General features: G+C 37.7%; 2 protein-coding genes across 2 annotated transcripts in view; both read right to left on the reverse strand.

Moving 5' to 3' along the window:
- Window positions 1-277: 277 nt before the first annotated feature.
- Window positions 278-11999, reverse strand: LOC145217611 (transcriptional coactivator YAP1-like). The gene is made up of 8 exons (XM_080084902.1): window positions 11455-11999; window positions 10879-11033; window positions 10309-10459; window positions 9813-9930; window positions 3573-3628; window positions 2913-3044; window positions 2075-2243; window positions 278-1716 (listed from the first exon to the last, which is right to left on the reverse strand). The coding sequence occupies exons 1-8, from the start codon at window positions 11935-11937 to the stop codon at window positions 1340-1342; spliced, it is 1641 nt and encodes a 546-aa protein (XP_079941028.1). The 5' UTR covers window positions 11938-11999; the 3' UTR covers window positions 278-1339.
- A 1236-nt stretch (window positions 12000-13235) lies between these two features.
- LOC145217612 (uncharacterized protein CXorf58-like) overlaps window positions 13236-16265 on the reverse strand; it is a 6188-nt gene continuing 3158 nt past the window's right edge. Inside the window, exons 5-7 of the mRNA XM_080084903.1 lie at window positions 14651-14880; window positions 14102-14270; window positions 13236-13766 (exon numbers count right to left, since the gene is read on the reverse strand). Of these exons, the coding sequence (XP_079941029.1) occupies window positions 13437-13766; window positions 14102-14270; window positions 14651-14880 (729 nt within the window). The 3' untranslated portion in view covers window positions 13236-13436. The remainder of the gene's footprint in view (window positions 13767-14101; window positions 14271-14650; window positions 14881-16265) is intronic.

Consider the following 16265-nt stretch of genomic DNA (forward strand, 5'->3'; position numbering starts at 1 on the left):
AGTCTTTTTGTCTAGGCTAGTACATTCAGAAACCAGCAAGGTTATAAATTCCACAGAATGTCCAAGACACGAGTTTCGTCCAAAACCAGGGCTGATCAGTTGTATTGCAAATCTTGATGGGAAATGCATTATAACAGAAAGCTGCTCGCGTACCCCCTGAAACGCTCGGTCGTGGAACCAACAGCCGTTACACGCGTGTACCACAGGTTGAGAACAACGTCTAAACATATTTTGGACTCGTATGATAAACCATTTGGGTTTCTAAACTTCGAACAGCTTTCGGGACAATGTACAGGTTTATTATAACGATGGCACTTCGGGTGAGGAAATAAACGGAAAGAGTGCGAGACACGTCACAATCACGTGATGTGTGACGTCACATTTCATTACGAATGGGTTCTATGTACAGCGCGAAAAAAGGCGGTGCAGACAATAGCACCGGCAAAAGTTAAAGATATAAAATATAGCCGAAACTTTAGAGGTTTTTAAAATCGTATTGGGAGCAATTGAATGCTTTCTTTAAAATGCATATTACTCCAAACGAAGAATTTACGAACAGTGACATCACAAGCGAGACTCATACGTCACAAATCACAAGTCCATGACCTCATAAAACTGACACAAAGCAATGGAAAACGCAAAAAAAACACATGGAAAGTACTGGAAAGCGCTTATAAGAAGTAATCAAGGCATCGGGTGCTATACAAATACACGCATAAAAGCGTGGGTATCAAACCAGTATAAAAAAGTTCATCAAATAAGGCACGGGCAAGGCCAAAGCGAAAACGGGGCACAAAGGGTAAATGAAACTTCTCTTCGGAAATGGCGCGGAAAACATGACGTCAGAAGTATGATTTGAAAGCGTACATGCTGATTTGGTAATCCAGAGTAAATGGACACCAAAGGACAAAAACGGAATTATAGATCATTTTATGTATGGTAGAGCAAAATTTCAGTCAATTTTAGGACTAGCACCGTACCAAACATATGTCTAACAGTACCAAACATTTTGCGACCTGTCATTAACGTACCATATATTGTCACGACTAAAAAAGCATTTTCCAAAGTGTAATTGGCAAAAAGTGTTGAAAAGATTTGAAAGGTTGCTTACTGTAGCTGGCTAAAAATACAGCTAATTTCATAAACAAACCGAAGGAAAAACATATAAGCCCTATTAAAGGCATTAACTTGAATTTAGGACCATACAGGGATACAAGGATGTGTAACAACATTAATATATGCGACGTAACAAAATTTCCGCGAGATTTAACAAGCCCACTCACAAACTCTGCAAACAGAAAAATAACGCATTCGACCAAACAAATCCGGTTTAAACCTGTTACAACCAGATCATGCCACTTTCTATTGGTTCGGGTTTCACATGATTCAGCATGCTTTCAACGTCGAAATCTTGGGACATTGCTTCTGGTATGCTTGGCACCAGATCACTGCCATCTAAGGGCGCTGCAGGATTGTTAGAATTACCACACGGTGGCGCCAGAGACGGGTTTCCAACAGCAGAAGTTTGCGGGTTCGCGCTAAAATCCACGTTTGATGAAGGTAGGGTATCCAGAAAGTCGGGAAAACGTTGGTTGTTGTTGGTCATCTGGTTGTGCTGCTGGTGCGTTGGTTGTTGTTGTGGTTGCTGGTGATTGCTGGTTGGGACCATAGTTGGTGCAGGAATTTGAGGATTGTGGATACGACGAGCAATGTCACCTGAAAATAAGGATTGTTAATTTTACTTACAGAAGTACTTAACTTTAAGAAAAAGTTGGGTATGAAAACTTAAAACCCGTTATATATTCTAAACTGAAGCATTGGCTATTATAGTACAACAACCAATGTCATAATTTTGTAATGTCTGGACCATATAAATGTATACATAACCAAATAAACGAATAAATTTTGGCCTTAATTTCCAATTCAACCCAATTAAAGACTCATTCAAGCAACCACCTATCAACCAATTAATTATTTTGCCACATTAGGTCAGCAATCTAAGCCAAAAATAGACTTAAAAGCAATAACAGCATCAGTCTTTTAGAAGGACAAATTCAAATGCTGCTTTACAAACCTGTGTCCATTTCTTCAACGTTGCCAAGGTAATCATCAGGCGTTCGTGGTAAACTGTAGTTGCTTCCCATTCCTACTCCACTGTCCTGGCTTGGATCTCTCTGGTGGTAATTTGGGGATCCACTTCCCAAGAATGGATCCATGCCTGATGCTGACATTTGGGATTGTGACTACAAGTAAAAAGTAGATTGGCATGAATAAAATATCCATGGTTACAAATTATGAATATAGTAAACTGTAAGGTGGTAAATATATGAATTGAAAATTTCATTCCTGGTAAAACTATTGGTTTTTAGTGTGCAATGCATGCAGTTAACCCAAATCTGGAAGTTAGTGTGCCACAAGCCCCCACTGGTACAAGATTTAAGGTGCTAAATTAATAGTTTTAAAGTGGACATTTTATATGATTCTAGTGACTGAACCATTTATTAATTTTTAAACCTGAATAAGGGAAACGGTGTAATTTTGGAGATTTAAGATGTGTGTTCAGTGTTTTTTTAAGGTGTTTTTCAAATTTCTCCAGCGGTTTCCCAAAATTTGGACTTGCAAATATATGGCTATTTTTTGGTATTTAAATGAAACACTTGCGGTCTCTTAAAACTACTTAGCGGTCACCCAAACCAAACCTTAAAAAAAACCTGTGTGTGTTCCATAAAAACGTCTAAATGCAAAAACGTTTAGCATAACATTGGTGACTCCAATAACAAACCATCTTAAATTGGCATCTACAGATGTTTAAATTCTACATTAAATTTATTCGCCTACTGGTACTACAAGCCATTACCACAACCAAGCCGGTTATTCACAGGAAGACACACTTATAAATTTAGCATATAAACCTGTTTGAGCATTTGCTTTCTCATCAGAAGGTCTTTTTCCTGTGTGAAATGCTTCAGCATGCTTTGCTGTTGAGGAGGAAGGCTACTACCCACACTCCGGCCTGCATTGCTAGCCATGTCCATTTGGTTCACCTATAAAAATGATTGCACTAATGTTATGCAAAGAGTTTTTTTTAAGAAAAACAGTAAACATCAGTTAATCTCGACGCATTTAAACCCAAAAAAGGTTTTGATTACAGAAAGATCTGGATTAACCGATGTTAATTAGTGAAAGCCTTACCACGTTACAAATCATTTGCACCCCAAATTTTGTCGGAATTAGAACAGATATGGATTAACCGGGTTTACTGTATAACATTGACAGCATCTTCATCACATTTTGATGTTTGTCAATTGTATTTTTTTATTTTGGGGATGATTAACAAAACAACTGTCTTCCAATTTGACAGTTCAAAATGACATGAATACATTTGATGTAGGCAAATTTGAAAAACAAATGAACAAAATTGTTTGACCAAAAAATAGGAACAAACTAGTTATAAATACAAAAACGTCTAAATGTTATAATGTAATAGAGATTCCCCTTTTTAGCTATACATCTACATCCATACATAAAAATAAAAGCAAGTTAAAAAGGAATGAATAGTGATGAAGATGTACCTTCATTAGCTGTTGTTGCAGTTGTGAGTTGTTTTGCTGGCCATTTCCTTGTATATCTGTAACAATAAATGTAAATTGTTCAAATTTAGCACATAAGTGACACACCAAACAGAAGGTCACAAATTAACTATTTCTTATAAAATCAAACTTTGTCCCCTTCCTAGGAGGTTTACAAAAGTACTGTAATAATATCCTTTTTTCTATTAAAAAAGCACTGAAACACAAAATATCTTAAAATTCTCATTTTTTACATGCTTTTTTGATTTCATTTGTATCATGTTCACACATCAGTGAATTTAAACCAGTTTATTTCTAGAAATTGCCAAAATATTACTGGTTTGCAGACCACAATTGATAGGACAGAGTGCACAGAGTCTTAGTGGTGATTCAAGATTCTCAAGAAAACACTGGCAAACAGGATTGTGGTTTTACATGTTTGCCATCAAACAAACTTTCAATGCAAAGAGCCAGACAGTCTGAATATCACCACTGGGTTACATTCATCAATTCACATTCACGCAAAAATTAACTTAATGTTCAAGTACTGTGTGCTAGCGTATGTGTGGTTGATGTATTGACTAATAAATTACCACCTAAGGGAGCATAAAGCCAAACATGGTCTGACGATACTTGTGTAATCACAAGTAAGCAGTAAGAACACTCAGCAAGGTTTGATTTAGGTCAGTACATTCAACAGTGATCGGCAATGAAAGCGGCCCCAGCACTGTATTTGCGAACACAGTGTTGTTCAAACAAAGCCCAGTCGAGGCAAACAAAGCAGGCTTTCACCAATTCTGCTGGGAGTGAAATACAGTCCACGCACCACATCAATGACTAAGCTACAACAAGACACTAAAAAGGCGAAACGTGAGTGAGGCCATTTTGACAACAAAAACAGATTGACTGTGTTGGGCCCAAGCAAACTGAATACAATTGGTTTGATTCAAAAGCTACTAGCTTTACCATTGATAAAGTTTGCTTAATACTGAAACACCAGTGTCACACAGCACAATTAAAGGAAATACAAAAACACCAGTAACTGAAATTCCAAATTTAATAAAAAATAGCAAACAAAAGGGGGAAAAACAAACAAACAAAAAATAACGATTTTGTCTAATTTACAAGCTCATTCTGGCAAATTTTGCTAAAATTCAGAAAAAAAATGTAGTTGATTAAAAAAATGTGCAAATGCAAGTCATCCACAAATGCGATAAACACATATATTTTTAACCTTGCTTTGCATACAAAGCTTGGAAAGGTTGGCACAGCACATTAGGGTGATTATACTGATAAGGTCCAGAGGGAATACATGGTGGTTAGACAAACATACTGTCTTACATCTAATGCCAACATTGTTTTGAGAATGACTCATGATGTGTGTGTTGAAGGAGGGAAATAACAATTAAGGGTCTGGGTAACATCATAGTAGTTTAACACCATTCACAAAAACAGGCCTTGTTGAGTGGCTGTTCACAATTGACAAAACAGAGGTATGGTTACTGGGAAAGGTTGAAAACAAAATCAGACAGTAAGTTATTTTTTATATTTCTGTTGTTTGTTGCAGAAATATGGTATGCACTGAAGCATAAATGCATATTACCACATGTTGAATTACAATAAACCTACAAATTTTTACAAAAGCAAAAAATGCCTATTACCACATACACTATTACAAGAAAAACACCTAACATTTTGAAAAAGCAAGGAAAATGTATATTACCACATACCAAACGGCAAGAAAAAATACAGATAAAAGGCAATAACTAACACATAGTAAATTACAAGAAACACAAAATACAGATAAACTTTTATAGTTTTGGAAATTTGCTCATAAACAAATATGCTATATAAAAGACCAGTCCAAATCATTAACAGGTTATAAGAAAGGGAGTCTTATAGTGGTACCAGGAAATTTTTATTGCTATTGTCAAACAGCAATTCTGTTGTCAACATGTTTCCAGAAATCATTTTCCAAACTAGACATAGTTAAAAACCTGCAGAATGTTTGAAAGTATAGGAGACCCATTACAGCAAGATAATTTAACTGTTAGATATTTTTTTAATGCCAATTTAATTTGTAAATTGGAAATCTAGAAGTCGTACAATTTTACTCACTGACATAAATTGACTAAATCGAGGAGTGTGACAAATAGAGTAACAAGTCATTTTTGCTTTGCCCCTAAAAGTCCCAAACAATTGACCAGTTTCGATCGTTGCCCCACTGCCTTAACAAATCACCCCAAAACTCCCCAAACTTCACAGCCTTTCCAACTTTTAAAGTGTCAAATAAAGCGTGACTGCTACGTATACAGGGGAAAACTTTACGGGTTTTAGTGTTAAGGGACGGCTTGAACCAGGTGCAGGGTCGTCGAAGGTCACAACCAAATGCCTATTTTGTTCTCCTGGTCGTTTTACAACGCGCTCTCCGAGAGTTCTACGTCCTGTGAGTGTAACAGGGTGGGCGGCTTGAAGAGCAAGCACTCAAGCGCGACGAAAAAGTCTGCTGCAGATGCTAGTAAGAAACCTGGCGCTTCAGCAAAATCGAAACGTTGTTCTGTTGGAGACACTACACTACGACGGTTATAGCCCCAAAACAAACACGTCGTTTTACACCACGCAGTTATTGTATTAATCGGGAATATAGTTCGAAATTCTTAAATAAATGCATCAGTATCAGTCAATACTACTGATACCGATGCATTTTGTCTCACAATTATTAAAATTAGTGAAAAGGGTGTGCAACTTGAATTTAGTGCTGAAAATAGCATGTCTAGTTTCTTGCTCGGGGTCGAAGACAAACAGTGCTTGGCGACGACGGAGCAAGTTTTGCGATAAGGGGACCACAATTTTCGGTAACGGCAGTCCAGGTTCAATCATAGCGACACCAGGAGATAGCGCAAGGCAATCGAAATCCCAGAGACCTGTTGGGCTGTTCGACATGGTTTCCGGCCAAAGGCTCACGCTTGCGTCTACCCGCACCTTATAGGCCACAGGGTCTATCCAGGCGGCACAACGCCCATCGACGCTTTGCTGTTCGACGCACACGCCTTGTCGAACAACCGTTGATGGGCAATGAGGCTTGAAGACTAATTGTACGCGGTTCGCCCACCACAAAACAGTCGATTGCGTGGTGCTGTTTTCGACGTATTTTCACGATTCTGGTACTAAGAAGTGAATGCTTTGTCCTTTGCGGTAAGAGGTGAAAAAAATCATTTCAAAGCAAGTTCTGCTAATATCACGCAAGTCAAAAGACCACCAAGTCACAACTGGACATAAGATATATATATATATATATATAAACGTCAACAAATTTTACTTTAGTATATTTGTAGTCAAGTTTGATATCGTGGAAAATTCATTAGCAGTGCTGACAATGTGGCAAGCAAACAAAAGCCACCAAGCGTGATAACCGCCAGAAAAACATTGTCAACACAAACTTACGACCAACATTGTTTTTATCATTGGCCACTTGTCTTTAGCTCAGATTCAAACAATGACTCGGCATTATTTTTTCACAAGCAAACCACACAATATCTTGGGCGATCTCAGGGATCGAGGACCCCCGCCGGGCGTCGAAACAGATTACAAAATTGCTATGCGACCCGTGAGAACGAAGATTTACATAGAAAGTTCATGAAGATTACGATTTACGAAACAGGCAAATGGGCATCAGTGAAGCCTAACAGACCTTCTTCTGTTGCTTGCCATGTTTTTAACGATATTAACGTGTTATGGCAAAACAGGGAGACAATACCTTGCGCACATTGGCGTAAACAAATCATGGTCATGTGTGACGTCACAACGAGCTTAGTTCATCTGGGTGTTAGTGGCGCTGTGATTGGATTATGACATCACTAGCAAAATCGCTTACAGCTAAACATCGATATATTGCGAAACTGGAAACAAATACCGAATTTGGACAACTTTTGGCGCGGTATTATCAAAGGACATTGTAAAGCCCACGCGGTGTTTACTATGGTCAAGGTTTAATATTACGACATGTTCAGGCCTTCTCATTTCGGAATTAAGGTTATTAATTGAACGTTATTAGGGGATGTGATCAAGACGCGATTATTTCCTAAATCGGCCTGGAGTACCGCGACACTAGGAATGTCGCTTTACTGATGCAATAATACTTTCCAATGCGTCAGAGGCGCGAGGTTAAGGTAACACGATCAGTTGCCACCAGGTACGTCCGTTGTGCCATATTTGGTAAACGATTACGGGGTGCTGTAGAAGAGGGTAACGGATGTGGCTGAGATTATACATTTGCTTGACACTGCTGTTGCGGAAAAGGTAGAGTTTTACAGCCATCGACTACAGGTTGGCTACGCGGTTTAAAGACAGCGCGAAAAGGGCATGTAAATGGCGAATCTATTCTGTAAACTACGATTTATTGCTCGACAATGCGCGTAGGAGGCTGGTAACCTTTTTGCGTTTGTTTCTCTAATTGTAAAGGCTTAAAAAACCGCTAGCCTTTGAAAACAATTAAGAACTTAAACCAACACCACCCATTGCGAAAACCGAACCGTGCACAGTATTAAACACATATTAATGCTGGAAGTATTAGCGTAAAAGCACAACTCATAAGAGGATACAATAACAATTCAACCGTTAAAAGTTGTTCCGGTAAAACACCAGCATTTGAAATTGTCATATCTTTTTCCACACGTTCTAGTTATACCCGAGTTAAGGCTTAGCAGGTCGGGATTAGGCTTTGTCGCTAAAATGCGTGCTCGGAAAAACGGGCAATTATGCTTCGTAACGTACGCAACGGGCCACTTAAAAAGCGACTGATTTGCAAGCCACGTTTCAAACTAATCCATCAAATAACAGCGAAGACTTGAACGCAATTGTTTGGGACTGACAGCAACAGAGAGCAATATTAAGAGCACCTAGTGCACATCTTGTGTCACGCACCCCGCGGCCATACCAGGCAATACACACGCTGACAGCCGCTCAAGAAAAGAGACTTGAAAACGAAAGGGCCACACTTGAGAAGCATGTGAAATCTTGGTCTGCGAGATCAGGCGGGTTGCCCTGTTATGATTCATGCGTTCTAAAGTGTCAATGTATGGTGACCGTTGTTTAGAATTTGTAACCAAAGAGTTTGTGAACCAATGGTTTAGTGTGGATAATTTCAAAACAAGTGAAAATAATATTTCCAAATGGCACCAGTACCACAACTTATAGAAAAACAACTTTTAGTTGTTCACAACCAATAAAACTTGATAAATGTATAGTGATGGTTGTTTAGAATTTGTAAGAAAAGAGTGTGTGAACCATTCGTTTAGTGTGGACAATTCCTAAACAAGTACAAATAATATTTCCAAAGGGAAACAGTACCACAACTTATAGAAAAAACCAATGGAACTACATAAAAACAACAAGAAAAAAACAAAAACATTACAGAACAGCTTTAAGAGCAATGAAGAAATACATGCCACACCAGGTATAAACTTGCCTTTTAGGGGGATTGTAATTTGTTAATTAGGTTGTGTTTGAATTAAAACAAAACCCACACAAACAAAACCTTCTCTTGACCTTTCTACTACAGACAAGTTCAATTTGACTTATTTATAATTGTAAAAAAACATCAAAAGCCCCAAGAGCCAAAAACACATTTTAAAGACTCCAATGCCAGTAAACATTTTCTGATCCAAAGAAGTCCAGCGAACTGGCAATTTGAAACACAAGTGCCAATTAGAACAATGTAAGCTGGATAATTTCAGAGCAGTCAGTACCAAGATCCATAATTGTTAGGTAGGCAAACTTTCAATCTCATGATTTCTCAAATTACTTCTTAGAACATAAACATACCAAAAAAGATTTTTTGTGAGTGCTTATGTTGGTTGTATAAATACTTACACACCACATAAACAAATAATCGTCACTGGGTGGCCATAACATGAGTTAATTAACAAACATGAACCACTTACACTAATATTAATTTATTTATATCCTAGTAAATTGGTCATACAAACCAACAGAACAACAGAAAAAATGGGAATTAAGATAAATTTATTTATGCCCTAGTAAATTGGCCATACAAATCAACAAAACGCTTTTGTGTTGAATGTTTGTTGAAAATATACAAACTTATGTATAAAACTATTCCAATATATACCAGAAATCTATCCAATTACACCATTATCAACTTTCCCTTTTAACAATGGTGGTGAATTTAGGTCAACTTGGTAATATTTACTCAACACATGTTTAACTTGTTTTGCTGCTTACTCTGTAATCTCGGGTCAATCCAACTTGTACTTTTGGTCTGATGGTTAATAAAGAAGACTTCACCTTGCTGTGTTTTGGACTGTTCCCAACCAGGGGGTAGAGACTGTTGCAAAGCTCTCTGTAAGAATACATAATATACCAAAAATTGTAATTAAATGTACATACATAACAAAAAGGTAAATTACATTTGTCTAATAAATAAATGCTGACAGATTATTTGTGGTTATATATACTATAACTGTTTTCAAAACTTATTTACTTAAACAGCCATTATTTCGAAAGAGTGCATGGTCAAAATGTGATAAAGAAAAAAAGCAATGTTTTATTGCACTAACTACAACTAACAAAATGTATATATCCAAAATACTTCCACAGCGCCACAAAAATTTGACCTTGTTCGAAAGACTGTAATTCTAAATTTACCAAATTATAGAAACAATGGTTGTTTTTAGGCAGAAATGTCAACCAACATTTGATCAATTTTATGTTCTCTTACATCAGCTGGGATGTTATTGTGGATTGAGGTTTGTGGGAGGGGACTAGATGTTACAGATAAAGATTGACTTTGTTGCACCAGCTGGCTTTGCCTCTGTTGCTTGATAATGGCTATCCTTGGATCTTCCCAAGTGGTTGTTCTGTCATTATGACTAAAATACAAATTTCAAACAGTTATCATTGATAGATACGCTTTGACAAGATGATTAAAATGGCCTTTAACTGCACTGTTGCAGTACAAGTTAACATAGCTTAAGAACATTTTAAGTCAAACTTTATAACAGTAAAAAATTAGGTTCCATTGTTCCATGCCCAATGACATAGTTTCTTGGAATTGAAACACAGTAAATCTCTGTTAAACCAGATTCAGATCTTTACCTAACTGAGACAAACTTAAAGTACAAAAATGATTTGTAAGTTGGTAAGCGTTTAACCAATCAGCATCAGTTAATCTAGATCTTTGTCTAATCTGGACAAAATTTTAGGCCCAAACGGCCCCAAATTAACCAAGTATTACTGTTGTTTTTAGGCCACGGTTTACTTTTGATTGTAAGGTAAAATAAAAACCTACTTCATAAAGTATTGCTGTCCATCAGTTGTAGTTGCAGCAGACCAGCCAGGAGGTAATGGCATATCAGGGGGAATATCTGAAGCTTTCACTTGCAGGTGGGCAACATTCATTAGCTCCAAACTAGCTGGGGAAGACTTTGAACGTGCATGGGAAACCTGAAAGATTAGATAAGTTGAAAGATAACCAATATATACAAACTAATTTTAACAACATAAAATCATTCAATCACATGGTATGTATACTCATTGGTAATCTTAAATTTTATTTTTTATCATGGATGAACCATTTAAAGTTGCACATTGACTGTCATTTGAGGCTGCTTTGAAAATCATTACTGCTGTTTTACAAAAAAAAGTGTTAAATTGCAACAACTGTTTTGGTAAACTTGTTGAAAGAAAATGCCAACAAGAAGATATATGTACTACATATTCTGTTTAATTTATGAGGTTTGTTAAACTTGATTCCAAAACAATTAACACACTCAGAAGATAAAACAATGGACAAACTTTCGATTTAAACAACTATATTCATAACACACAAAACAGTACACCGAAAATAATAAGATAGAAAGTGTACCTGTGGCACAGACAGGCCTCCATGGCTTTGTTGGCTTGTATAAGGGCTGTGAGGCATCCTCCTTTGAGCAGGAGACATATATCCGACTTTGTGGTTGCCTTTCATGGCACCCGATATAGCGGGTGATCCCAAAGGAGCACCATTATTGTTGTTGGTGTTTTGTGCTGTTGAGGTGTGTGATGCATTTGAATCTGAGCTTGAACTTCGCGAATGAATTATCTGTGGTGCAGTTGAGACACTTAGGCCACCCATGGACTGGCTATGGCCATGGTAAACTGCTTGGTGCCTAGGTTTGTCTGGTTGCTCAAAAAACGATTTCGGCAAGTTTCTCGCTTTCATGGGAAGTGACTTGCTTTTGAAATTCGGATTCATTACAGTGTTGAAAAGAGCCTCCAGTTCCGAGGCTGAATCTTGTCTGACATGGATGACTTGGTTGTGACCAGTTGTTATTGTGGTTTTGGTTGATTCTTCGTCCACGTCCATGTTGCTTAGTATCCCAAGCACAAAAAACTAAACCTAAAAATTATTTTTACACACAAACACAAAAGCTGTTTTGTCAAAAAACAAACAAACAAAAAACCATTTATTGTTTGTACAAATAGTATACTAGTTATTAAACCTTAAGACCTTATAATATAGTTCTACATTTGTTTTTTCTAAGAAAAGTGACCAAGGTAAAATAAACTTTAAAAAAGGGTCTTAGAATAATAGTTTATTTTTTGACACACAAATAAATAAAAACACTAAATTACTAATGCAAAATACATTAACTAATACTGCTATACAGACAACTGACAAGCACAGATTCGAAAGTGTATTTCTCGTAATTTAAAATATTTCGCTTTGAACCAAACAACGCTTGACGTAGCGTGTTGCAGTTACACTGTGTTCTTAAAAATGTAAATACTGATTGTTTCGAGAAACTTCACTTGCGTGCTAAACTCAATTACTACAAGGTAACATAGATTCCGATAAAACATGAATTTCACAATGTGTTAAAGTGATTAACTACTCAAAACTACCTTCGCCGATAGCCAAATACTTGACCTATTATCTCCACTCATAACCTCAGAAGTCAGACAATTAACTTAATCAAGTCGAGAATCGACTGCTTCTCGAAACCGTAGTATCAAGTCATAGAAATCATCGTCGGAAGTAAGGTTTTCAAAAGCTTTTAAGTTAGCATAATTTGTCAGTAGTATTTTTGGTAACTGTTTTATGCAGTATTTTTAGGCCCTATCGTAATTGTTAACTCGGACACCTTTCTGGACCATGGGAAACTGTTTCACGAGTTTGGCAACGTTAAAATGGTTTCAAAGTTTTTTGAAAGTTTGTGTAGCCTTCATAGGAAAATGAGATAACATAGGGTGCCACCATCATAGAAGAGGTGCCGAAAAAACGTCCAAGAGACGACTTAGTTCTGTTGCACACAGGTTAACTATGCAGCTTGGTTCAGCAAGTATATACATTGGATGGAAAACGCTAAATTGTGGGCAGTGCCGGATTAACCATTAGGCAAAGTAGGCACGTGCTTACAGGCCAGTCAAAAATCCAGGCCATTTTGGCGATTTGGCAACACTGATAATTCTAATTTTTTAGTTGGCTACCCTGATTTTCGGGCCACTTATAAAATGTGCCTACAGGCCAGCAGACCCTTAATCCAGCACTGATTGTGGGGTACTTTTCAAACGCAGATTTTTATTTGGAGATAATTTTTTTACTATGTGATGATAAAGAGTAATTTTTGCTCGTGTTGTTGCGCTAAATGTCAATGTTTGCTGTTTCCGGGTGGCGTTTTTTGTCTTGTTAAGTGGTGCCCAAACAGATGTAAACGCAAAAATGCACAAATGTATATAAAAATCGTACATTAGAGTCATTCCAAGGGCGTTCATGAACTGCACTCTTCGATCGATTTCACGAAAAACAAAACCATTTCTCAACACTGCGCAAAAAATACAACCTATACATTTACACAAACACATTCATGTGGCGTAAATTCGTTTGGTTAACTGTGAAGAAAAAGTTACCGAGTGTGAATTAGAATCGGGACGCGTCGTCGACGAAAACGCCCCTTGGTTAATGTCTTCAAAGTTAAGTTCCCTTGACCATTCGTAGAGCGCCTTTGCTTCACTGTCTTCCGGGTCCTGTTCCGCATTGACATTCCCACGCTTTGGGTCCTCCAATCCGCGTGATTGTATTGCAGCTGAAAGTCCCGTTTGGACGCGTGAAGCAGTGGCAGGATGCGAAAGGGCGTCCGCAGTATCCTGACGACGAGATACTGATGATGTAGGCCGGACCGTAAAGTCATGTACCTATGAAACAATAAAGGATTGCTGGAAAGCTGAAACTAATTTTCTTTATGCTGGGCATTGGTTGCACATTCTCAAAACAAATGAAAATATAGGCTGCGTACAAAATTATAGTATATGTTGACCACAATAATCATAAGTGTACCCCAGAAGCTTGTGTGTAAGCCCATTTTAAAATTGGGATAATGTTGGCTGTAAAAGAAACATAATTTATACATTTTACAACTAATGTTTATTTCAATCACTATCAAAATATAAAAATTTCAGCCTTTCAACATTTTAAATCTTGATTTCTCTTAGTATTAAGCAGTGTGCTAAAGATATGTAGAATGTAGGACCTCTGGGCTTTGTTTTTCGTCAGCCTCTTGTAAACCAAAGACTTTTTTCATCTTTGCAACTCTTCTTCGGGATTGTACAGATCTTCTTCGAGTTTCAGGGGGGCCACTAGGGGGCAGATTGGTACGAAATAGGCCTTTCATCAATGGGAATGCGCTGTTAGGAGGGGACCTGCAACAGCATGTCTACCTTATCACACAAGAAGAATTTACATATAAACCTTTAGTTGTTTAAAAGCACACTATAAACAGAGTACACACCTACTACTTTCCTTACAAGTATAAATTGTTTTTTAACGGGTGAGCAATAAGGCCAATCAGCTGCAATACATATTTCTAGAAACTTTAAATTTCTTTATTCATTTTCATGATAAACTGGCCTGCAGTGGTAATTTGACTAAGTTTATTACGTTCAAACATATCTTGGACTAATTTAGTTTCAACCATGATTTATTATACACAGAGATGTTATCTGTTTAACCAACCCATTGCTCCAAGCAAACATTGAAAAATGTTGCCAAAAAAACTGATAAAAACATTAGGGGTATTTACGGAAGTCTGGATAAGGCACGGAACTGTTCCAATTGAACTTCCTGTGTTACTGGTCTTGACAGCAAAACCGGCATTTCACTTTGTAATCTTGCACTAGGTAGTTTGGTTCTGAGGTATTCCATAATATCGTACATGATGCTCTGTCTGGGAAGAACTTCCAGTGATAACTGTCGCCAGTAATTCTCTTTTCCACCAAGATATGATGGTGTTTCATCCATATTGCTTAGGTACTAAGATGCACAACAAAACTATCTCAACAACATTACCAATTTGTAACTTGCAAAAAGCAAATGTGTCACTATGTTTCTCTTAACCAAGCAAACAAACCCAAATTAACTTAGTAGAGTAAAACCCATGGACGATAAAATCCTTGGTAAAACAGAATCAGTCGGTTTAATAAAGGAATATATATTTCGCCATCATCAGTTCCTGTAATCGAAATACAAATCGATAAAAATGAGTGCTAAAACAAACACGCTAAAATGAATAAAATAAACTAAAAGCAGTAAAACAGTATAACAAAGAAACACAGGGGATGCTAGTACTAATTGCCAAAGCTAACTGAACCAACCTCAAACCAAAACAAAACAAGCACAACTGTGGGCACCGGATCGAGCGAGAAAAAATAAAGATAAGACGCAAAAGGTAGAACAGGTACGCGCATGCAGGGAGATAACAACAGCGGTGAGTGCCGAGGGAGTTTTTACCGTACTCGAGGCAGGGACCATTTCTTGAATATTTATTTTGGCGTCTGATATCCTTTGCCATTTGGCCTCGCACATGTCTAAATTTTCTTTTTTAGGGCTTTCCACAAAGGTAATGCAATAACAAGTTGCGATGTCGGGTTTCCTTTTCAAAATATCAATGTGTTTGCTTGCGTAATGTCGCAGTAATGCTGCTTTGTCATTCTTTTCTGTGTAATTAAATGTTTTCCAAGTCGCTCTGTGTCCGCGCCATCGTACAGAAAACGGGTTCTTGGTCTGGCCAACATAGCAAGCATTGCATTCATTGCAATTAGCTACATAAATGCCGTAGTCGCGACAACTGAGGTTTTGTATGAGACGGACTTCACCAGCGGGTGTGTTGATTGTGGTGGTATCGGGCACCATTGATTTAAACTTGCTGTAATGCCCACAAAGGCCGCAGTGATTACATGGATGGGACCTCCCTGCTGTATTCGAGTCTCTATCTTCAAACGCAATGCGCCTGTAGTTGATTAATATTCGTCCAAGTGTAGCTGGCCGTTTGTGAACCACGCACGCATTGGGTTGCAGGTTTCTTTCCTTTCCTGACATCTTTAGGGGACCTAGGGAAAACAGTTGGCCAAACAAGTCTTGTGGTATTGTTTGTTTGTGACTTGGTTGCCTTTGTCATGTCCCAAGTCCAGGTTTTGGCAATTTTAAGGTTGTTTGTTACAAGATTTTTCGGAAAGTGGGACCGAATACATTTCTGCTGCAGTCTTTCCAAGCTGGTATTATAGAGCTCGTCATTTTCGTTCAGTCTTCGCAATCTTCTCGCCTCCCCAACAACAATTGACTTGAATATGTTAAGCGGATGATGTGACGTTCCGTGTAAAAAAAGCCGATTGATTGCAGTTGGCTTCACAAAATCAGTC

Source organism: Phallusia mammillata, chromosome 3 (genome assembly GCF_965637545.1).
Source record: "Phallusia mammillata chromosome 3, kaPhaMamm4.hap1.1, whole genome shotgun sequence".
NCBI lineage: Eukaryota > Metazoa > Chordata > Ascidiacea > Phlebobranchia > Ascidiidae > Phallusia > Phallusia mammillata.

What these genes read in the sequence shown, in the direction of transcription:
- LOC145217611 (XM_080084902.1), bottom strand. Translation starts at nt 11,937, where the DNA reads ATGGACGTGGACGAAGAATCAACCAAAACCACAATAACAACTGGTCAC. An exon ending in ACAATAACATCCCAGCTGAT is followed by an intron (nt 9,931 to 10,308) that starts GTAAGAGAACAT and finishes GTATTCTTACAG; the next exon opens with AGAGCTTTGCAACAGTCTCT. An exon ending in GATTGACCCGAGATTACAGA is followed by an intron (nt 3,629 to 9,812) that starts GTAAGCAGCAAA and finishes TTATTGTTACAG; the next exon opens with ATATACAAGGAAATGGCCAG.